The following is a 24729-nucleotide window of genomic DNA, read 5'->3' as shown; positions in this document are numbered from 1 at the left end:
TAAGAACCTTGCATTTCTACTCTAACTTCTTAGAAGGGATTTCACAGTCTATTGCATATAATATAATTATTATACGTATCAATAAATGATTACTGATGTTGTTATATTGCTTTTCTAAGGTAAACATTCGCTTTGTGATCCTTAAACATTTAGACAGCGTAAGTAGTATTCTTAAGGCATTACAGCTTCATAAACCATACTTCACATGCTGCAGGGGAAACTTACAATTTTTACAAGTATGAATGCAGAGTGTAAATGACTTCACAGCAAGAATAAATGCTGAATGAAACATAGTGAAAGGCTGAATTGCATGCTATACTATATGAAAAAAAAAAAAAAAAAAAGAAAATAAAGACAGAACCTTTGGGAAAAGAAAAAAAATAGGATGAAAGAAGTAGGTTGTAAACAGAAAGACTGCAGTTTGCCAGTATTTTTCCAGGACACATATAAAGAAGAAGGCAACTACATAACTGTCTAGCTGTCTTTGTTTCCTGTCTAGCACTGTTATTTGCCATCTTGTAAACAGCTAACACATAAGAAAAGTTAAAATACTTTCAATAACTGACAAAACATTAGTATTTTAACTATTTACATTTCAACCTAGTGATTCACTAAAATGACAGACACCCAACTTTCTTCACAGTTCATTGTCAGCTTGAGATTCTTTCCATTAATTTACTACAACATGGCAAAAAAACTTTTGATCTCACTATGTCATTCAATAAACATACATCTTCAGCCCTCCATTTAGCAAAGCACTTCAGAACTAAGCTAAGCTTTAGTTATGTCACTGATTTTGTTGAAATCAAATAATTTTTAGTCACTAGTACTTTTTAAATATCTAGACCTAAGTACTTAATTAAATGCTTTGCTAAACTGAGGAAGTAGTGGAATATTAATAACCAAAAAATACAGCACAGAACTCCAATTCTATTGAAATTCTTGTAATGCAGTTCTATAGGAATCTTACGAGATAATCAAATTTTTAGTAAATGGCTAATACTTACATCATTATACATTTTTTCCTAGAACTATAGGGCAATAATGATGATTTTCTGTTTCAATTGCATTAACAGAATGACTTTTTGCAATGGGATGAACTTGTTAAACAGATTAATATGTTCACATTTAGTGTTTTTAGCCACAGTGATGTTTTAACTGAAATGATGGAACAGGCCTTGGAAGAGTGCAAGAAACCTGTTCATCTCCTGTTGCTATTTCCATCAACTCTTCAAAAGCAACCATAAAGCAAGAAAAAAAGATAAAATGGCAAACATTTGTGAGAAGTTACTGAAATTCAAATTATTTGTCTCTTTTATGCAATACCTTTTTTAACTTTTTGTCTCAATCTTACACTTTTATTAAAATATTGACCTGTCAACACTCCCTTTCATGTAATACACAAGTACTATAACTAAATATAGCAGACACAACAAAGTAATCCGTAAGTACTTTATAAACATTTGTACCTTGCATTCTCCATTGATACAGATATCCAGTGAATCAGCATTGCACTGAGTCCCATCTATTACTGCAGGAGCACGTTCAGTGTAAAAATTATACCCTTCAGCCAAGCAATTTAATGCACATGGTTTAACCCCACCTGGACAACAAAATCAAATGAAATGGAAAAAAAATATAACGAAACCTTAAAAGAGTAAGGTTTAGTTAAAAATACTATACATAAACTCCTGCAATTTACAATCTTATACCTGACATACAAGATATACACTTTATTTAACTTCCCCTTAATAATTTCTCTACTTGATTTTTTTCTTTTGCAATATTTTTTGGGTCCATAATGATGCTGTTATGCTGGTACAATCGTAATGGTTTCTGAACAATTTAAAACAATGGCACCACTGCACTCTGAAAAGCAAGAGTAGCAACAGATTGTAGTGCTAGAAGTATATCAAAACCAAGATCAGAAAATTTCAGTTGAGAATTCAGTCCTATTGAATTACACTACAGATCACATCACATGGTCATGATGACCTTTGTTAGGCTTTTAATCTAAAAATCTCTTTGCATAACCGTTTAGCTGTTAAATTAAAAAATCATGGTAAATCATTTTAGTCAAGTCAGCAAAGTATAAAAAAACCCCAAGTTATACCATCCAGTTTTAGAATAGGAAAAAATCAATAAATTATGATATTAAAAATAATGCAATTATTGAAGTAGCCTTTAGAGACTCTTATAAATGCTTTTACTTCTTTCTCATTTTCCTCATATCTTCCTGACTTTAGGAAAGGCAAACTAATTGTGAGATCACTCAATACTAAACTCATCACTGTAGCATAAGAGGCACCTGCAGATCACTTATGGAATATCTAATTTTTTGTACAGGTGTAGGTGGAGAACGCCTCCATATTTTTAAAGTGGAGTCTCTACAACAATGCTAACTTCCTTTCATACCAAAACAAAATCTACTAGAATAAAGAAATTTTTCTCTTCAATAACACGTGCAGCAACTGACAAAAGTTCAAACTTAAAAATCTTAGCTCATGCTATTTTAATCAAAACATTATACTTACAAACATTACTCTCTGTAAAACATTTATATAATTTTGAAATCTTCAAATGTGATAATGGTTTTGCAATGCTAACCCTTACCTCCAGTGTAGGGTTTCCAGTTATAATACTTTCCCCGGAAAGGCATACTGTCAAAATCCGCACATTGCTTCTCTCTAAAATCACGAGCCCCTGAAGGACACGGCTAAAAAATGACACAAACCAGTTAATTTATAGCAAATAAAAACATTAAAGGAAACGCTTAGATGCTTATACTGCAAACACAATCCTACATGTGATTAGAAGGTTTTGCCTTGTGGCTCTGACTCTGAAATTTGCTTTATTACTTTACAGTTGAAGTGTCTATTTGCAATCTTAGGCTGGCATGAAATAGCTGAAGTAATTTAAAGAAAGGTAAGTGTTACATAATAGTTTCCATAAAACTGGAAAATCAGAATCCTGTCAAACTATGCGTCATAATCAATCCATCAGTTACCTTCTTATAAACACATTAAAAACAGCTGGAAAAAAAATTTGGTTGGAGCTGTAGGTTCAATTATCCTGTACTAAGCAGCTGTACTGAGACACGTTATTAAAACATCTCGAAAAAAAAATTTCTAGAGAACTATATCACTCCTGCTTACTTGTAGCCTTGACAAAAGTATGATTTTTTAAGGTTGAGAAAGAGAATAAATAGCATGTCTGGCTCTGATTATCAGCCTCCATGCATCAAGAAATAAAAATTTTCATTTAACTTTTCATTGCTTTGTATTAACAACTACAAAACCATGAAGTAACTTTTTTACTTGGATTGAGGGTAGATATAAGCAAAATTAATCTTAGAAAGAATTAAAGGACAAATAGAATTCTTTGCTGTTTATAATATTTTTCATCAGCAGATTAAAAGTAATCTTGAATAATCTTATCTCATTAAACATTGTTATCAATGTTTAAGTACCTACTGAAATTGCAAGCTCCATCAGAAAATATTTAAAACACAGATTAAAATCTTGTTTAGAGTGAAAGAGAAAAGGATTTTTTTGACAAACATCAGAGGTGTTAATAAATATTACTATTTTATGAGCAAGAGAAAAGTCCATTTTATGTAATTTTACTTGTCTTCCTGTGTACCTAAGCTAGTTAGCACTTCCCAAGAATCTGAAATGCATTCAAGTGAAAGGAGGTTCAAGTTTTAGCATCTATTAACAGAGATGCTAAAAATTTATCACTCAATACAAATGTAAACATAACAATTATGATTCTCATATCTTAATCTCATATATTAATCAAGATCTCATGATAGCTAGCCCATTGCCATATGATTCAGGAGTGTTAATTTTTTTTCTGCTAATTTAAATCAGTATAAATTAAAACAGTGGACATTAGAAAGTATTTGTATTTTTAATTTTCTCTATTACTTTATTATCTCCTTCTAATTTAAAATACATTTAAGTACAATGCACTAACTGGTAAGAACAGAGTAGTGCAACTACTTTTATTCAATAATCCTTGAGATAATAACAATAGGAGTTCAAAATAATTACATAAATTTTTTAAATAATTAATTTTAGAGTGTTTTTAATTGCAACCCAAATTAAATTTGCCTCTTCGCATCACATTCTCCAAGCAATGGAAGGATCAGTCTTGACATCTCTAAAAGCTAGAGTCTGAATTAGTCACTTCACACTTCTTCAGTCACATTTGCTCAGCTCCTAATCTACAAAACTGGTATTTTAATTGCACTGAATTCTCCTTACAAGTTAAATAAATCACCTCCACAATGAAACCCTTTTATTAAATAATTATACTAGGACAAAATAATAAAATACGAAGGTGAGTAAAAAAGGATTAAAATTTCTTTTTTTATACTAAAAAAAAAATATTCTCACTATCTTGTCTTTGAGATGCAGTCTTGCTGCTTAATTTTCCTATCTTTTTTAGTATCTCACCAGTATCTGACAGGAGGTATAACTAAAGGCTACGATCTCTAGAAATGCATCCAAAACTGTGCTCGACAAACCCGGTTTCCATCTACAGCACAGTGACCTGCTTAGCTGCTCTTGGGTGGGTGGTGAGCATTGCTTGGCCGGATTTCTCCAAGGCTCTCAGAACTGCTTCCCACAGCCTCCTCCTGGAGAAGCTGCTGTGTTATGGCCTGGACAAGGGGTCCATGGGGGGGTGGGCACCGGGCTGACCCAGGGGAGTGGTCAATCCCTTCTCTTAAAACTGACAGCCTGGCACAAGGGGGTCCCCAGGAACTGATACCGGGCCCAGCGCTGTTTATTTTCCAAAGGGATCTAGAAGATGGGATCAAGTGTATCCTGGTGAAATTTTGCAATGGTAGCAAACTGTGTAGACACTTGGGAATGGAGAGCCACTCTGCAGAAAGACCTGGATAAGCTGGAATAGTGGGCCAGTGAGAACATTGTGAAGTTCAGTGAGGACAGCTTTGCACCTGGGAAAGCGCAGTGCAGGAGTGCAGCCCGGGCTGGGATCTGCCCAGCTTGGGAGCAGCTCTGTGGGAAGGGGCCGGCGCTCCTGGCGGGCTCAGCTCCGTCTGAGAGACCCGAGTGCTCCTGCAGCACAGAAAGGGAGCAGGTCCTGGGTGCCTCCCACAAGGGCTGCACCAGCAGGGATGAAGTCCCTTTCCCACCCCACACAGTGCTTGTCAGGCCACACTGGGATAAATGCTGTGCTCAGTTTTGGCCCCTGGTGCACAGCACAGTGTGGACAGGCTGGAGAGGGTCCAGAGGAGAGCACAGAGGCAGCACAGGATGTGAGGAATGGCTGAGGGAACTGGGTTTGTTCAGCCTTGGGAAAGGAAGGCCTGGGGGAGGCCTTAGCCACATGTTACACTATTTGAAGGGTGGCTACAGAGAAGATGGAGGTTCTGTCTTGTACAAGGACTCACACAGAGGAGATGTACTGCGTGCAAGCAATTCCTGGGCAGATTCTGATGGAACACAGAAGAGAAACGTTTTTTCAATGAGAACAATTGGTCATTGGAATAATTTCCTTAGAACAGTGGTAATTTTCCAACCAGTGGATACTTTTAAGATTTGGGTGAAGAGGGTGCTGGGCCATGTGGTCCAGACCATGTTTTTGCAGAGAAATATTGGACCAGATATTCCTTGAGGTCCTTTCCAACCTATGAAAATTCTAGGCATAGAAAGGCAAAAAGATTACTACAAGGTAAGCCACAAAATGCATTTACAAAATGTCATCTCTTTGGCACTGTCTCTTTGTGTATGTTCTTTTCCTAATGTAAATGTGCAATAACTCTTTTCTTTACTGGCTAAGATATTTCACTTTTTTCATGCAATTACAGTTCATGGATAACTCTTGTCAAGTAAAGACTGCTTATGTCTCCAAATGCTCTTTTATGAGATTGCAAATCATGAGGTAGGAATCCAGCAAGCATATGAGAACTTAAAATCATGTCTGAAGAAAGTCCTGAGAAGAAGATGTTTTGATTTTAAAAACTGTAAACAAATTGTTGAACCAATACTGACACAACACTTGCTCATCTTGGAGTTTGGGGTCAGGCAGATTTCAGCAACTGAATTTGTTGTTTCCTATTAACGAAGGTCTATACAACCTCTCAGAGAAAATGAGAAATAAGCCAGAGAGTGACAGTTCAAACCCAGGTACTATTACAAAATGTGGCTTCTCACATGAGCTAATTTCAGAAAAAAAATTGCTTGAAAATATTAAAATGATTAAAGCAACAGACAATATCTTTAAGTGTATGCATAATGAAAGAACATCTCCCCTTCAAAAAAACCTCAACATTATGTTAAGAGAAAGGATTGAAAAACAATAAACTTTTAAAGTATGTATACACACACACATATACATAAAATATTTCCAGAATTTGTAAGCAAACCATGTTTTTCATCATGTATTTAAAAAAGGACACTTTTACAATTTTAGAGGTATGTCAATTTAAGATTCACGTCCTTATAAATATTTTAAATCAATTAGTTACTATAACTGAGAAATTATGTTTCTTATGATTCTACTAGAATTTTGCATTTTTTTAAAATTAAAAACATTTTGTTGGAAAAATACATATTTTTTGTTAGAGATAGTGTGATTCGTGGTAGAAAAATTTTTTCTGATGAGTGTGTTCTTTCTACCACCCTTATGTTTCCAGAACTTATTAGCTAATGTTATTTTCTGCTGATCTCAATGTTTCCATTAGCAGATGCCTTTTGAATTAAGAAGTCATATATGGCTTTGGAAGTGCTTGACGAGAAGTAAGTCTAGTAGGAGTGTGTGCACTGTTTCCAAAGGATTAAAACAGTAAAAAAAAAAAAAAAGAAAGACAAGAGAACTAACTCATGTCTGCAAGAAAATTGAAGTCAAAATGAGGTTATGAACGGTAGGCACTTTCGGCAGGGCTATGTTGAAAGTTATAGATGGGCAATGAATATCGACACTGCAAAAGAAAGTTCAACAGGAAAAATGTACAAACAGCACATTATTCATAAAAACAAAAACAGATTTGCATGCTCTTAACACTTACATTAATCAGCATACCATTCCATTAAAACTGTCAAGCACTAAGAACTAACATAAATCGTGAAAAAAAACCTATTAGTGTCTCTGATTCTAAACCATTAAGACTGTAAATTTGGATTTCTGTAAATACCAAGATGTTCACACACTGGAAAACCATACAAAAAAAACATGCTAAAAAATGAATCATAAACTGTAAGAATGGCATTTCCAAACTGCCTGATTTGAGTTTGCAATTGGTTGTTTTTCAGGCCTAGACAATGAAATGCCAAGTTCCCTTTCCAATACCTTGTCGAAATTACTGATTGAAATATAAGGATAGGTCGGAAACCAGTATTTTGGAATAGAGTGCTGTAATTTTTAAACATTTCAATAGATTGTTGCAGTGATTGGAATGGATACAAATTACTACACTTGATATGAACAATTAGCTGTGAAAGCACAGCTGGTGAGTGACCTAAACAGTGCTTTTAAGAAAGAGTTTTGGGCATAATGAATCAACTTGGACTAAATGGACATTGTCACCGCCATAAGAAAAATTATCAAAATAGTAAAATGAATGAACAGAATCCCATTACTAAGGTGAAAAACTAGGTTTGAATTAGTGTTCTCTCTGACAGGCCTCAGTTAGTGCAGTGGTTTGTGCATCATACTTCAAGATGTGTGCTACTTGGGATCCCAATGGTTGCCAAAACGGAGATGGTCTGATGTAAAGAAAACTAAGGACAGACATGACAGTAATCTGCAAACACATGAAAGGTTCCAGTCTAGGGAATAATCCCAGTTATCATCATACTGGGGAAAAAGTAAGTAGGAATCTCAAAGGATTGAAAAACATACATTATATTTCACGAAAATTGTACTGACTGTAAGGATATTGAAAAATCCTAATGTTATTTCCTGGATTGGAGCTATTTCAAAACAGGTCAGGTGCCTAACCAGTTAAGAATCGTTTATTGAGAATTATTTTGTCTTTGTGCCAGGGAATAGCCTGAATGGCCTCCTCAGAGACCTTCTGTATGTTTCTCCTCTGACTGTGAAAACTTCCTCTCTGTAATAAATAAATAAATAATAGGGGAAGTAAAAACAACTAAGAATAAAACTGTCTGAAAAGAGACAATTTTATTGCAGAGTATCATCTGATAAAACAGACCCATTCAAATTTAAATTGTACCAGGACAGACAAATGCAAAGATACGCATCTACAGAAAAAAAAAAAAAAAATAAAACAACAAAATCACAGTCAAGGTTCCAGAATGATGCACTGGATTTGGAAGGCTGGATAACTGGAAAAGTTTTCCAGCTCCTATAGGACCAGCATCTAAGCTTCAGTTTTTCTTACTACACTGTGGTCACTTCTTGGCTGCATGAACAGGGCAACGGTAATCAACAGTAAGAAAGCAATTTTTAATTCAGAAATTTTTAATACTGCCTAAAAACGAGATTAACCTCCAGAGAGAAATTTGCAGGGACAAAAATTACAATAATTAATAATTATGATAAATGCAATTTTTTTCAAAGAATCAGTATATAAACTATTATATTTTCCTGAATATATCAAAAGATAAAGAGATGAAACAATATCTTTAGGTATAGATCCTCTCAACATTACAGATTTCCTTGATTTAAGATGAAAATTAATATGAATTTAAAGCTAAAATTGTAGGAAAGCCTTTTTATCAAGCTTTTTTTAAAAGCTACTGACCGGTAATTTGACTTGGAAAATTAATACTGAAATTCTTTATTAATGTGTATTTTTTCCTGGTTTTAATTTTAAGTTACTTGAGTTTGTAATTGAGGTTCATAATTTGACCTTACACATTTATACTGTGTCCCGCCCCTTCGGGTCCCTGTCCAGTGGGCTCAGCTCTAAAATGGAACTGCAGGATCATTCTGGTAATAGAGTAACCAGCAAATACCTGGTGGCAAAACAGCAGGTTTTGAATACATTTGCACAAAGAATCCAAGATGATTTTGCAACACATAAGCACTGAACATTACAAAGGTGTGAAAAGTATAAGAGGGCTTAAAAGTAGGCTCATGGAAGATATTTTAACCTGTGGTAGTTGATGTGGTACACATACGATATGAATTCCAGCAATCTTTAGACACACAGCTTTTGGAAACTCACAAGGTAAACCAATAGAAAATCATCTCTTGCCTGTCAAGTGTATAATTTATTCCTTAAAAACCTGGTATAGGCCACTGCTGGAAGATAAGACAGTGGGCTAGACAGATTTTTGTTCTGATGATCCTTGTTCACATTTACTGTGGAAGCTCAAGTTGAACTCACTCCAGGCCTTAATGCAAAGGCACGAGCTAGACACCACATCGAGATAGGATCCTAACATTTACCAGAACACACAGGGTCTGCAATATAGATGTGCCTTTTGGGACTGTTTGCCAATTTAGCATGGAATCCGTACACTTTCTGAACTGGAGAGAAAATGCATCCAATTGCTGCTAAAACATAAACCAGTCAAGTTGAGCACAGTGAAACAAAAAAATTACTTACATCAGTATTACAGGAGCGATAACGTTTCCTTTCACCAAGACAGTATTTGCCTCCACCTGAAGGCCTGGAAAAACATGTTTATATGTTAGAATATGTACCAGAACAAACACAACTGCATGCAATACACTAATGCATTCTTAATATTAATACAAGTCCAAGAGATAATATATATAAAATACACCGATGTTTTAAGATGAGATTTTGATAAGAATTGTATCTTTGACTTGCATCATACAAAATATTACTGGGTACTTGAAAAATCATCTCTCATAATATTAATGTAGTTTGCATAAGTTCCAAACAGTACAGTTTAATTGTATTTTGAACATAATAATAATAAAAAAATGTTGGTTTTAATTATTTGCTTGCTTTAAAAAATTAAAGTGAGTAATGTGTAAACAACTTAAGCGATACTTTTTTTTCAATCATCTCATCTTACTTGAAAACCAACAAAGACTGGTTTTATATTTGGAAACAGCAAAGACTGTATATTCTAGTTCAGAAATTTTACTCTGATTTGAATTAATCAGAATTAATTCTGAGGAAACTCCACAGTAAGCAGATTTCTATTAGCATAAATAATTGCCTGTTAACTTCGCAAACTGTTCAAAAACAGTATCTATCTTCCACAGAGGTCAAATAATGAACTAGCTTAGACTTATATGGAAGATTATTCAGAAATCAGCTCTTTGGCTTGCAACTTGAAAGCAGAAAGAAAAAAATACTTTGTGAGGCTTTCATAATAAAAAATTAACTAAAAAATTTAAATCAATACTATTTCTCACATTACAGTACTTAACAAAAATGTCTTAATGGCATACAGATAATTTCTGATTTTGAACCCATTGAATAAGTAGTGATATTGGCCAGATTAGGTAGTTATTGCTAATAATAGGCCACATTAAGTAGCAGTGATATGACATTATAGTATCTGTCTTGCAAAGTGCAGTGGAAAGCTGGTGGACACACTGGTTTGGAAAACACAGATATAAGAAACAAATAACCTAAGTGAACAGAGAGCGGAAGACAAGAAAAGGAGAGAAAAAGACACAGAATGATTTTTCATGAAAGAAAACACAAATTACTTTCAGAAAAAGTTGTCTTAAAAACCAACAGTGGTGACAGAAATAGTGACTATGAGAAATTACGAGAGAGCGTGGAGTAATAAATCTATCCTGTGGAGACCTGTAGCTGTGGTAAGGTAATCAGAACAGGTAAAAGCCAAAACAGAAAAGAGCAGTGATAGAAATAAGCATTCCTCATTTAAGAATAGATAGTGACAGAGAGAGGATCACTTACCTGACAGAACTTCTCTGGAATAGTGCTCATTGGAACATTGGAAAACAGACAGATTGTAAGACAAGTACAGATATATACAACAGATCAAGCTGTAGTGGAGAAGTCGGCCTCTCTTTAGAGGACAAACAGACCAAGAGAAAGTAGTGGCAGGGAAAAAAGATGCTGATTTGTTTTAAGAGTCAGTAGGAAGTCACAGGTGAAGTGTTGGACAAGGCAGCATATATATATATATAGTATGCAATATAATATTGCTACTTTTGGTTTTTATGTAAGGAGTTATATTGAAAACTGTGGAAATACTGTGTTGAGTTTGGAGTTTAGTTTTTTTAAGTAAGTAACTGGCAATTGTTATTTCATATCTGAGTCAAGCATTAAAGGAAATATGCTGAAAGAAATTTCTCTAATAATTTAAATATATTTTGATGAACAACAAGTCACATAAATAAAACCACTCTGGTTACTGCTAAATATAAATCCTAACTTTACAATATAAATGCTATCTTTACAGTACATAAGACACATTTAAAATGTTAAAAGTATGTCTAGTGAACTCCTGTTTAAGCATTTCTGTCTGCTATTTTGAAGACAAATGTTGGCAAACCAGCAAAACATTTTTACAGATAACAAGTGAAACCACAGTTTTGAATTATTTCCAAATGTGTTTTTTTGTTGGCTCCAGCTTACTTTAGCTACTTACGCTGGACTGTCACAGTGTCTTATAGATGAGGAGACGCCTCCCCCGCAGGTCCTGCTGCACTCTCCCCATATTGACCACGGACCCCAACCCCCATCTATGCTCTGGGGCCAAGTGCCAAAAGGTACACACTCTCCCTGATAACACCACTGAAAGATTTCACAAAAGAAACACAAAATTAGCTTGGAGGCTGACAGAGTTATCAAGACAGAAAAATATAAGGGTCAGACAATGACCAATTATAGGCATTAGCATTCCCTGTATAGATAACAAGACTAGTATTTTACTTTTTCTAGCCATGTTTAGACATTGGTGAGGGTGTGTGTGATTTGTTAAATGTCTCCACTCATTCCTGAATTATAGGTCCCTAACACACACCAGAAGTATTTTTTATTTCATCAGCCTCCTTAATGTTTCACAATTAAGGGACTACAAGTTGCTTACATTCTTCTAAACACTAAGATTCATTTCCAAGCCCAGTTTGGTAAAAGGCCCTTCACTAAAGATTCATATAGAGGCTTCATTACAGAAAATGAAAAATTCCCCTGACAGTATTTTTAAGAAAGTATTTATTTTTATAAAAGAAAATTGAATGGACAATGAAGGAAGAATTTGTTGCAATATTCCATTCACTAACAGTACAGACATAATAAAAGAAGTGCAGAATTAGACATTAGCATTAGACATGGTATAGAAAATCATTTTATAATCGTGACTGGCCAGTTGTTTGGGGCAGAATGGACATGTGTACTTCATTCAAGCAAACACTTAAACCTTGCAATATTATTACTTAAATCAGAAATACAAAATGACAGACAATTTGCCCAAGTTATTAAGTATTAAAACAAGTTTATAATTTAGTTAATCAGAGACCTTTTCTAAACCATTCAGAAATAATCCTGAAGCCCATATTTTTATTATATTCTGGTGTCTACTGTATCCCTGAGAATTTGAAGAAGCTCAATTAGATACCTTTTCCTACTATTGCAGGCTTAGGTGAGGACCAATTACAGGCTTAGCAGAGCATGAACTCAAGTCTATCATAACCTTTATTTGCACATTTCCCTTCCAAAAGCTGAGCAAATGCTGCTTTTAAACTCTCTTGAATTTCTGTATTATTGCCCCTTTCCAAAAATAAATACAGACAACTTCTATGTCCAAAACCAGCCATACAAATTTGACACACTGAGACATGCACAGAAGAGATGGACAAAGAGATATATCCCTGTCCTTCTGTAAAGTACTACTGGAAGACTCAGTCTTAACTTCAGAGTAACAGGTACAGCAAAGCCGAGCTTTTTTTCCCATTTCTTGGGAGTTCTAAGTGTACAGACTCACTCAGAACTTTATCAGAGGATGGCACCTTCATAGTAGCTTCTCTTAAATCTAGACTAGTATTGAATGTCTGTGTAACACAATTCATGCCATATAGTGAGTGAACTCACTTTTTTTGCTAGTATAGATAGATCCAAAAAACACAGTGCTTTGCAATGCCTCTAATGACACAATAAGGATGGAGAATAAAGTATTTATTTGAGCTAGAGGAGTGCCTAAAATCATGTTTTTCTTCTGTTCAGTGATTAATTGATAGAAATTTTATTTACTAAATACTAAAATCTCCTTGTTACAATGTATTAAGGATGCCACGAAAGCACATGAACAGATATTTAATGCTAAAGCCAAAAGCTAAAAATGAAAATGCTTCTAAGGGTAAAATTGTAGGCAACTAATTAGTTGCTTTTAATAATTGAAATATAACTTAAATTATATTACATACATTACAACCATATCAGGATCCAAGCTAAGAAATGCAAGATACTCAGATTTAAACTCATAAGAATATCACAGATATAAAAATGAATTTGTAAACCATCTTAATTCTATCCTATTAGAACTACAGAGGCAATAGACAGGTAAAATTTACCTGCCTTATTTTTCCAAAGCTGTATAAAATCCCTAAAGTGTGTAATTTCTACTTTTATGCAAACATTGTCTTCCACATTTCCATGCTGCCCTGTAAAACCTCTTTAAATGCCTCATTTTCTCTTCTACTGAACATAAATCTGAGGATTTAATGCTCACCTCTTCCTAATTTTCTATTAACAATTAATCTTTCACTAGAAGCCACTGATGCATAGAATCTCTGTCAGAGTCATTAAAAATTTCAAAAATCTTCATTATTTCCAATGTGACTACAGAAATGTGTTACCTCCACAAATGACAGCAACCTCATCTGCCCATCTAACCTATAATGAGGTTAGGACTGTTGAATAATCACCATATGAAGAAAGAAGAGGAGGTGGCAGCTATTTTGAAAGAACAGGTCTTCATGGAAGGTTTAGATCTGAAATATTAATTATTTTCTAACATTGAAAGAATAATTTTCCATTATTTCAGCAGAAAGATAACAGTCATGCATTCAAATACACATAAAGTACACAAATCCTCTGAGAATAAAAGCACTCTAAAATTTTTCCTGGAGAACTGAGTAATGAAAATAAAATATGATATGGTGGCACATTGGAGATCACTTTTATGAGTATTAGCTACTTTACAGAATGAACACTTATAACAGTATGATTTTAGAAAAATCACACAGCCAGTACTCTAATATTGAGAAAAATTGTTTTCCTATTTTGTATGAGAAAGAAAAACATCAGTGTAAATTTAAATTTTAACTACTAATTTTCAATCATTGATTCTGTAATTATTTTGCAAGAAAGCATAATGTTCAATAATAACTTACATTTATCTGATGTTAATGTCCAATGAGAAAATAAATCATCCCACAGTGTAGTGAGGTAAACTATCCTTTCAGCACTGCATTTTTATTTTCTACATATTTCCCCCTCTTTTACATCCCTAGCACAGATATAAGCTATGATTTATTGCTTTAAATTAAAACATGACACATAAGTATTCCTACCAGTTTTGTCTTATTGTTTTATAAGCAGTTTCTTCATCAGTGTGTTTTTAAAAATCTGTCAGTTAATTTGCCTTCAAAAACACATCTCTGGGAATACCAGAGAGAAACTTTATGCATATTTAAACTTCTTGTTATAAAATAGGAAAAGAGTTCCTTTTTGAACCCAGCTGATTTGTAAAACTCTTCACCAAACCATGAACATATTGCAGCTTCAAAACAGAGCAGATGTAACAAGAAACCATTTTATTCTCTTTCTCTGTATGCAAAAAACAGCTGAATAATTCTTCCTAAAAACCTTCAGGTGTAAGCCAATGTCTATCAGGGAAAATTTCAACCCAAAGGGTTAAAATCTTGACAGGTTTATAAAAACAGCTGAAAAAAGGTTTTATTATAGAAGGTCATGTTATTTTAATTGTAGAAATCCCTACACATTCTGCCAACAAAATATTAATATGTATTGCATCAAATTATGCTTTGACTTTTTCCTTACACATAATAAATAAATAAATAAATATCTAAATACAGTTAAATACTCTGAGATCTTGTTAGGTTTTTAGAGCTGGAAATTTCATTTATTATGTATTTGGACAGAATCTATCAAAATAGGCTTAACTTGGGTGGGGCCTTTAGGCATGACTGCAGTACAAATGTAGCGATAATAATAATAATAACAACAACAAGAAGGTGTTGCAGCGCAGTAACCTATTTATTTCACATTACTCTTTGGGAAAGGAAATTAAATATTTGGAAAGGGCTCATGATTTCATGATTGCTACCAGGAACTATTAATTCACAGGAAGCTATGTGGATACCGTTTATAAACACAATTCTCTGCTGTTGAAAGGCAGCTTTGGTTAACAGGTTTATCTTTCTAAAATGACACGGATTCTCTCATTTCCCTCTAAAATCTAATGATGGAACAAAATACTGGTGAGTGGAAAAAGATGTTTGGTAGAGAGCAAACTGATAAAAACCTCTTGACATGGGAATAGATTAACAGTGTCTAAAAGGATCTTAACTTGTAGTCTCATGGTTTAAAAAACAAGAATTGAGGTAAATTACTCTTTTGTCATCGAAAAGGAGGATGGTTCCAAAATAAACCTAGACTGTTGATTTAAGAGCAGGGCTTCTAACATTTTCTATTACCCTAATATAAGGTAACATTTTTAGTACTATGTGAAAATCTCTCTGTTTTTATTGGCTAACTCTATTCACTCTATTTTTTAAAATGACCAGTTCAATGAATTTACTTAACATGGTTTACCAAGATTTCCAAACCCAGCATTGAAAAGCCATCAGAACAATACCAGGTCATGGGCCCTGAATGAAGCCATCAACACACATTAATAAACTGTGACAGTTGCCCAAAATCTTTCATTCTTGTGGTTTAAACATCAGATTGCATGTCAAAATGCACTGTTATCTTTGTTGAAACCAGCTCAGCTAGCATGACAGAAGTCAGAGTGAGAATTGATGTTCAGAAAAAAATCCAGTCTGGATCACTGAATCTCATGAACAGATGCAGCCACTCTCAGACAGGTACTGGAAACAGTTTAATGTAACAAGCTCTCTTCACTTTGTACAAACCTGCCTAAAACATATTATCTTGGAAAAAAGGTATGTCGAATGGATTTATTCCAACCCAGTACATATCTTTTAAATCAATTCAAATATATTTTCTCTCCTCTTTAAGATCTGTATAGATTTTGCCTTGTAACTGAGAAACAATCTTCTAATGTTCTTGTCTGAAACTACTGATATACAGAGATTGTTTTAAAATCATAAGTCTCATATTCAGACAGATATTGTAGTGCTAAATGTATCTATTGTAACACTGACTTTCTGTACTTTTCTGTTAGGTAGAAGAGCTTATCTGACTCTACATCAAAGTCCATAAAGCTAAACAGTTATGCAAGCATAACTGAATAGTGAAAGAATAATTCAAAGTCAAAACAGAAAGGTCACTGGGAAATATAGGCTTTTATAAAACCCTTTTTTGGAGTCATCATTTTTTCTATATACTTGTATAATTTGGCTTATATGAAAAAAAAATATTTTCCCTTTTAACAAAATGACATAGTTCGGGCTCTAGATTTATGTTGCACATTTTTAAAGTCTATGGCAAACCTAAAGCTGTAATAATCCTTAATGGAAGAATGGTGTGAAATCAAATAAAGATGAAATCAAAAGAGTTTTTACAAAAAAATTACTCAAAAAGTAAATAGAGTAAATAGAACAGTTTTGGGGTTGTTTTTTGATCCAGGCTCTAGAGTTTTATCAAGAGGATAAATATTTTATTAAATTACACATACAAAATAAGGGTGAAAAAATTCTGTAGGATGCTTTCTATTATGATGCATATGTATTATGATAAACTAAGTTTTTGTTTGAACTGTTATAATTGCTGTGAAATATTTTAATTTTCTAGTTCTTTCTTCTTGTAGTCTTTGAACAATAAACTGCTTCTTGGAACAATAAATTGTTTGTACTCACCCCCTTTTCAATGCTCCCTGTTTGGCAAAGAGTACCTTCTGCTGCTGGAATGCTGTTGGTAACACAGCGATTACTTTTGCTGAGGCACCAGAGCTCTCTACACACTTCCTAGGAAAGAAGGCAGAAGCAAGTTGATCAGAATAAAAGCCTAAAATTCCTTTAAGTCCTCATACACACATGTATACACAAATTTGTTTTGAACAGAGACAATTAAGACAGGGTTTGGAGAGAGAAATCTGAAGATGGCTGTGATGGTAGCAATTTTAAAGCATTTATATTTTGCCTAAGAATATTCTGAAAAAAAAAAACATTCTGGAAGCATCAAAACTAGCCAATAATACATTTTTCACACCTGCCATTGAAGTAATGTTTTATAATTGCTTTTCCTCTTGATTTATGCTAAGATTTGGCTTAGTGTATTTTAGTGTTGTTATAGAAGTAGTCTTCAGATGAGCTGTAGAGTCTCCATAAAGGCTGTTATCTGCCTCAAAATTACCTGCCAAAAAGGATATCAATAATTTTGAGATATGAAACAGCAACAATTACTTTTCTTTCCTTTATGTAAAAAGGAAGTTTTTGAGCTCAGACTAGCTGCATTTCTCTTCTGCAACACTTGTTAAAGCACTGCATGTGCAGGGAGAACTAACTAACCTACATACTAAAATATTTCCTTTAGGCTTCTTTAGGCTTTTTAGATTTGGAGATGCTCTTTCATAAATGATTTAGCCTATGCTGTCAATTTCAAACTAACTGAGATTTTCAAATCATCTTTTTGTTCCTACCATATTTTCTCATTTGGTTTTCCCATTTATTAATTTAAATTAAGCCATTTCTGCTGATACTGGAGATAAATTGTTAGAACTAGCAAAGGGTTGAAATTTGTAATGTGGGCATTATCCAAAATTGGGTGAACACTGTAAACCTTCACAGTTGTATCAGTTGCCCCTGGATTCAGCTGTGTACACACAAAAGAATCAGAAGATGATTGCTTTCACAGTAAATTACTTACACAATAATCTCTGCTGTATTACTTTGGGATCTGTGCAAGAGTTCACAACTTTCTTATACATACTTGATATCTTAAAGCATTTTTTAAAATTTGGAATAGAGCAAGATCTTTAAAATAATCTTATAGTAATCCTTACTGTTTCATTTTATTTAACTTCTGCTTGAAATAATGCCCTTCAAAAAAAATGTATAGATTCTGTAGTGCAACTTGAAAGAAAAAGGGAAAGGAAAAGACAGTGTGAATTAATTAAAGTTATTGCCCTCCCCACCAGGTCCATTGTTTCTCTAAAGTAATGAATCTGGCACCTATACACCCTATACAATGTGTCCTATACACATCAAGAGCCCCAACTATTAGGTTTTAACCTTAGATTCATGTTTCTTGTGTTGCACTGCATATAAAAATTGATTTATTTGTACATTAGTCTCTAGCTGCTGCTGCAATAGTTCAACAGTAGAATCTTTTCTTGAAAAATGCAAAATTATTTACGAAGTTTAAAATCAGCTGATGCCATTCTTGCAGAGATGTTAATACAGTGTATTTAGTTTCACAACTGGCATAAGCAAGGTATTTTCTCTGTAACCCATTTTTAAAAATAGACTATAGGAATGGTTTGAAATCATATGGAATTAAAACTGATTGGTGATTCCTGGAGTTTCCATCAAATTTTTGAAAATTAGGCTAAGTTAGTTCATCCTATTTAGTGTCTGGCACTATGAAAAGTTAAACTATTAAGCCTGTTTTGGGAGATATACTTGTAAAAGTCTACCAGTAGCCAATGCAGAACTTTTCAAATTTATTGCTTTTAATAAAGAAATGCAAGCAGTATAAATACTTACTTAACTTAAAATGCTGAACAAAATTGTTTTCTCACTCAGCTGAATCATTTTCAAATTAAGATACACATAAATAAATATGCTAATTAAAATAAAACAGAGAAGTAATAGAAAATACACCACAAAGCTTCTTTAAAAATATAACTTGATTACAAATTTCACAACAACTAAAGTCCTAAAAATCAGCACTAAATAAATTTCACATCCAAATCAGCCACGAATCCAAACTTCAATACAATACAGTTTTCAAAGTGGAAACCTAAAACAGATTCTTTTCAGACACAGTATGAGGTCCTCTTGTTGTAATTCTGCCTTATTTACTTTGACCTTTAATTTACTTCCTTATTTTGTTGAAAAAAATTGGTGTGATCTATTCCCTCATGCTTTATGTGTGGTTTACATTGTCAAATTAAAAAGCATCAGACTGTGATAATTCTACTTTCTATTTATTTTAGAACTGAACAAGTCCAAATGTCTAAGCTAAGAACTGTTCTGACTTCATGGAGTTTGCTCCAATGTTCTGAAAAGCAAAACATTCAATTGCACTAAGAAACAAAGATTTTGAACATTCCAATATAGACAAAAGGAATAAATCAGGACTGGATAGCAGTTTGGAGTTTTAAAATATCTATGTTTCAGATTGATTTGAATCCAAAATTCTGTGGTTTTGCTCCAGAGTTTACATGCAGAATCTCAGTTCTGATATGCCAACTCAAGTGTACTTTCTCTATATTATCTTCTAAGTGGAAGTTATAATTAGCATGTCTCTGCCATTTGTCTCTAAAAATGAGCACATTTCACAACTTCCTTTCAATAGGATTCTTTCTGTCTATTCAGGCTTCTCTGGTGCATTAGACTTCTCTAATTCACTGATCTAATACCAGCCTGACATTTTAATTCAACAGTGTGAATTAATGAATATAGTCCAAAACTATTTTAGTAATTTGTCTGTTTGTAGGATGATTACAAGTAGGTCAACTCACCTCCCTCCTTCACAAAATGAGAAAAAAATTTATTCTTAAATTGTATAGCAGTATGTCAAAACTAGATATTATTACAGACATAGTCTGATAGTCCTTTTTTCAGACCATAATTTCAACAGGAATTTACCTCAGTAAATCCCAAAAGACAAAATGATAGTAGTGTAAAATTACTATAGGCTTTACCATACTATTAATGTGTGAGCACAAACCTCTACTTAAATCAGAAAGAGTTCTGTTTGAGACAGATATGCAAAATCCTAAAATCAACAAAACATTTCCTCAAAGAAAAACTATTCAAAGCACCAAAGATTCATAAAAATAACACAATGTATCAATTTGTAGACATAATTTATATTAAACTCCAGTCATAAAAGGGCTTTTATAATATCTTTTAAATATAGCCAAATCTAAGATATTGTTTGTTTTTCCCCACTGTATTGTATTTAAAAGAAAACATAGAATCTGAAGTATACTCTCTATTATCCTGTACATGAAAGCAAAAATAACATAAATAGTAATTTGAAAACAAACAAGATACCTAAAAAAAGTTTAAAAGTCTATTTGTGCTGCTATTTCATTAAAGGAAAATAGAATTATACCAGGTACTCCCATGGCCATGTCTTCTTTATTTTCAACTGACCTTGCAAAGTTAAACAAAGAAGTTCTGACTAAGGTTCATAAAGCTTTCTCTTCTCCAGTTCAACCCTACAAACCCTATACCTGCTGCTACTTTAGTTATTGACTGGAGCTATTTCCTTACTACCACCACTATCCATAACATACCTAATCAATAGTTTCTAAGAAGCCAGCCTTAAAAACATATAAGAAGCCATCCCAAAAAAGTCAGGCCCAAAATCACTAATAGAAGGTATGCTGGTTTTTTTTCACCCACTCACACACACAAGCATGAACACTCACCCACCCACACCCACCCACCAAAAAGGTGGCCCTTTTAGGCTAGTCTTTACTTCCAAGGAAAAGGATGAAGATAATGTATGTTTTGCCAACATTATATTTGTTTGAATAATTTAATGAAACTAAGGGAAAGAATCATAGTCTGAAAATTAATAAATGACTTTAAAGTCAGTCTCCAGATGTCTGGATATAGTAACTACTAACTTGTAAAGCAAACAAGGGAAAAGTTTCAAAAATCCAGGAAACATATACTGAAGCTGAGGCCTTTCACAAGATCAAGACAAGATAGATGACAACCTGTAACGGTGTATCTTAGGGTTCCATGACTTCAGTTTGGAATTCGGGTGCTTGTATTTGCAGTAAATTAAACAAAGCTGAACCCATCTAGAGAAAAAAACACAGCAAATCAAATTACCTTCTTTTTGCCTAAGTATTATAAATGACGGAGCCTTTTTCTGTTGCATCATGCAGAGTTACATATAGGCATTTCAAATTATGTAACACCTAATCATCCTATATCATAATCATAGTAAATTGTTACAATACAGCACAATGAAAACTCAGTAATATGAGCAAAGATCAAATTGCTGTGCTGTTCTTGTTTTAGAAACTCATGAAAACTTCCGAGAAATGTTAGCAGTTCAGCCCATAAAATTAAAATTAAAAAAAAAAAAAAGATGGGAAATAAATTCACAAGGCATACTATATTATGATAATTTAGGAGGTTCTACTTTTGTAGATAGAATTTTTAAAAACCTAATTAGGTTTGTCTGTTTCTTCAGCATATTTAATTTATAATAGGCTGCACCTCTTGATGAGCATTTGCTAAAACAGGGAATAAAAATAAAAGCTTGAATTGCAATTCAGACCTGAAAATTATCAACAGAGTATTTTCATGCTCATTCATAAAATGAAGATGACAACCCAACTAAAATTAGAAGACCCAAATTAGTAAGTGAACTTCAGAAATTCACAAAGTTTTGTTCAGATAAGCACCTGAAAGTTACCATTTTAGTGCTTCACTACTGAAAGAATGTGAAATAGCATACAAAACTTAAGTTCCACCTTTGTATTATGTTACCAACATTCTTTCATAAATCCGGGGTGCTTATGTGAACCTAAGGGAAACTAAAGGAACCCCTTCAAGATCAATCATCTCCAAGTACCATTTTCCCTTTCAAACCCATGCAACCTATCCATTTTTATCCAAACAACATTCTGTTATCTGGAATCTTACTCATTATTGCTTCTACAATCATCTAATGCACTTCTCCTGTTCTGATCACCAGCTTCTCCTTTCTTTACTGTATTCATAAGATGCAGGCACATTGGTGCTGACATCTGTGTTTCTAAGAGAGGGAAAGCAAAAAACAAAGACAGAAAGGAAAGAAAAAAGAGTGGGGTTTGGAGACAGGATAGTCCTAAGGAAGAAAAAAAGGGGACTGCAGAAACTTGTTCAAAATAGGATGCAGAACTGTTTTAGGTTCAAGAAAGAGAAGAACTTCTGAGACTTCCCTTGGCCATACACATCACGAACTTTAAAAAAAAGAGGGAACAAAATTCATTAAAAAAAATATTTATATATATATATATATATGTGTGTGTGTGTGTGTGTGTGTGTGTGTGTGTGTATGTATATAAAAGATAAAAATGACAGAATATGATACCAGTATCTTCAATTCCTCTCTTTCCTTGCATATACTTTTAACACCACTTTGTGAGCAATGCAATATAAATCTATCTGATGAAACTAGATGCGCTCAGCTAAAAAACAAGTATAAAGCAACTTAGTTATGGTATAATACATGAAGTTAGGGTCAAAAAAGGCACTTTACAGTAAGTTATTATTATGCCCAAATTCAACTAAATGGATGATCCTAGGCATAGTATCAACAGTATCAACAGTGAGGGAACAAAAGGAAAAGAGTACCTTTGGTGCAAAAATACAACAGCGGCTTCTCTGCCTTTCCTTGTGAAAGACCACCAGCTTCCAGAATTTGCTTCTGCTTCTACCTTCCCATAAAACCCCTGCATCAATCTCAATACTATTGCTCTTCATTTAACTGGAGTAAACCACTTCCATACTTCATGAGAAAAGTGACAGTTTAATTTATGAACGATAAAATTTGTATCACCCGATTACAAGGGTCAATTGCAATTAAGGCTTCTTGCCTAGTGGAAGTATTGTAGAACTATAGGTATATAGTAACATGCTTACTCTCCTGGATTTTAAAGTCAGCTGACCAATGCTGGTGGAAAAGCATAAAATGCAAAAAAACCCCAAATAATTGTAAGCTACTATCTATGAAACCCTGCTGCTAGCAGCCAGCAGCTTCACAGATCGTAAAATGCAACACAGCAATACCAACCAAATGCATAAAGTATTAACTGTTTTCAAAATGTCTGAGGTTTTAGCTTCTGTCCTAAAAAATGTAGGGACTAGCTCTAAAGCAAAGCATTATTTTGAACCACAAAATCAGTAAGCTACATTCAGGCATTTTCCAGGTACTATTTAAACTCATAAAGCAAAGAAATTAAAAGTCAAGACAGCTATTCATTCTTGAGTTAACACAGAGACAGCCAACAGCCAACTGTTACATGATAAGGAGATCAGAAGTCAATTGAAAGGTTCCCCTTACAATCACCTAAACCAAAAGAGCAAAGGAAGTTCTGAACTATCAGTGGAACTAAAACATCAAAGAGCAGAGAACTGAGATATATCTGACAATCAGTAGAAGGAAATCCACACTGCATCATCCTAGAAGATGTAGGATATCAAGCAGTTACATAACTGAAGAGGAGCTATCACTCTAACAACCTCAAAATTTTCCACTGCAGTGAATCCAATGAGATACCTGGTGCAATTTCCACCATTTGAATTTGGCTGACTGTAAGTCATAATTTTAATATTTTCCTGTGAAAATATATACCCTAAATGAAATATTTTAAATAGCCTGAGACATTGCCTTTTACTTTTTTATTCAAAATACCCATTTCTTCACCTAAATTCTGTAAAAATTTCCCATATCAGAAGAGATATAGTATAGTATAGTATAGTATAGTATAGTATAGTATAGTATAGTATAGTATAGTATAGTATAGTATAGTATAGTATAGTATAGTTTATAGATTATCATGGTGTAGTATAGTATAGTATAGAACAATATAGTATAGTATAAAGAACAATGCACATGTAACACTAGAAGGATCACTGTCTATTTGTTAAAATATAGCTTTATTTCTTCAGCTCAAACAACTAAGGCATCAGCTTGACTTCTTGTCTCACTTAATGTGCTAAACTATACAGAGAAATCTGATCTATAACTGCAACACTTTTGCTAGAAGGGTTCTGTCCAAATGTAACTAAACAGTTTAATTCCAAGTAGTCCTCAAAGTGGCACCAAAACTACTGAAAAACTCCTTTTTTGTGCCAGATTATCCCCTTGTCAGTAAACGAACACACACAGAAGCAGAAACTTGAAGTCTCTTTAGTAATTGAGTTCTGATGCTTTAAATGGTCGAATACCTCTCCATGTATTTAACTTCACATTCCTATATAAGAACAGCAAGAACTTTAACTGCGAAAAATTCATTGCAGAATTAGGACAGGATCTGTGATTTAAAGCAACAATTTAACTTAACATCCAGAGGGAGCAGATGAGGAAATCTGGGAGAAAAGGCAAGAAACACAGATTAACATTTAAGCTACATGGTTGAAAGAGGTACTTTTTCTAAAGGTTAGAAGATTATGGCAGAATTCCTAAGCAGAAAGAATGTGAAGATTTTAAAATTTATTTTAAAAACACCAATTATATCAGCAGGTTCATTACAGGCCACAACAGATTTTCTGCCTGCATGTATTTTGATTTGAGAGTTCAACTGTTTCTCTTGTCATGGCTTGCCACTAAAAATCAGTAAAGAACATGAGCAAGAGCAAAATTCAAGCAAATTTCTCTGAGACATGGAATTTATTTCGAGTCACGAAACTCCCTGTTGGAAAACCTGCTCTACACAATTTTTTTTACTG

At 33.7% G+C, this 24729-nt stretch overlaps 1 protein-coding gene across 1 annotated transcript in view; it reads right to left on the bottom strand.

The window, feature by feature from the left end:
- ADAMTS6 (ADAM metallopeptidase with thrombospondin type 1 motif 6) overlaps positions 1-24729 on the bottom strand; it is a 146071-nt gene that overhangs the window by 35834 nt on the left and 85508 nt on the right. The window contains exons 12-16 of the mRNA XM_056513114.1: positions 16960-17067; positions 11544-11689; positions 9548-9611; positions 2614-2716; positions 1470-1603 (exon numbers count right to left, since the gene is read on the bottom strand). Coding sequence (XP_056369089.1) covers positions 1470-1603; positions 2614-2716; positions 9548-9611; positions 11544-11689; positions 16960-17067 — 555 coding nt within the window. The remainder of the gene's footprint in view (positions 1-1469; positions 1604-2613; positions 2717-9547; positions 9612-11543; positions 11690-16959; positions 17068-24729) is intronic.

The sequence above is a fragment of the Oenanthe melanoleuca genome, chromosome Z (genome assembly GCF_029582105.1).
Source record: "Oenanthe melanoleuca isolate GR-GAL-2019-014 chromosome Z, OMel1.0, whole genome shotgun sequence".
NCBI lineage: Eukaryota > Metazoa > Chordata > Aves > Passeriformes > Muscicapidae > Oenanthe > Oenanthe melanoleuca.
Note: the sequence above shows the minus strand (reverse complement) of the source record. Positions and strands in the feature narration are given on the sequence as shown.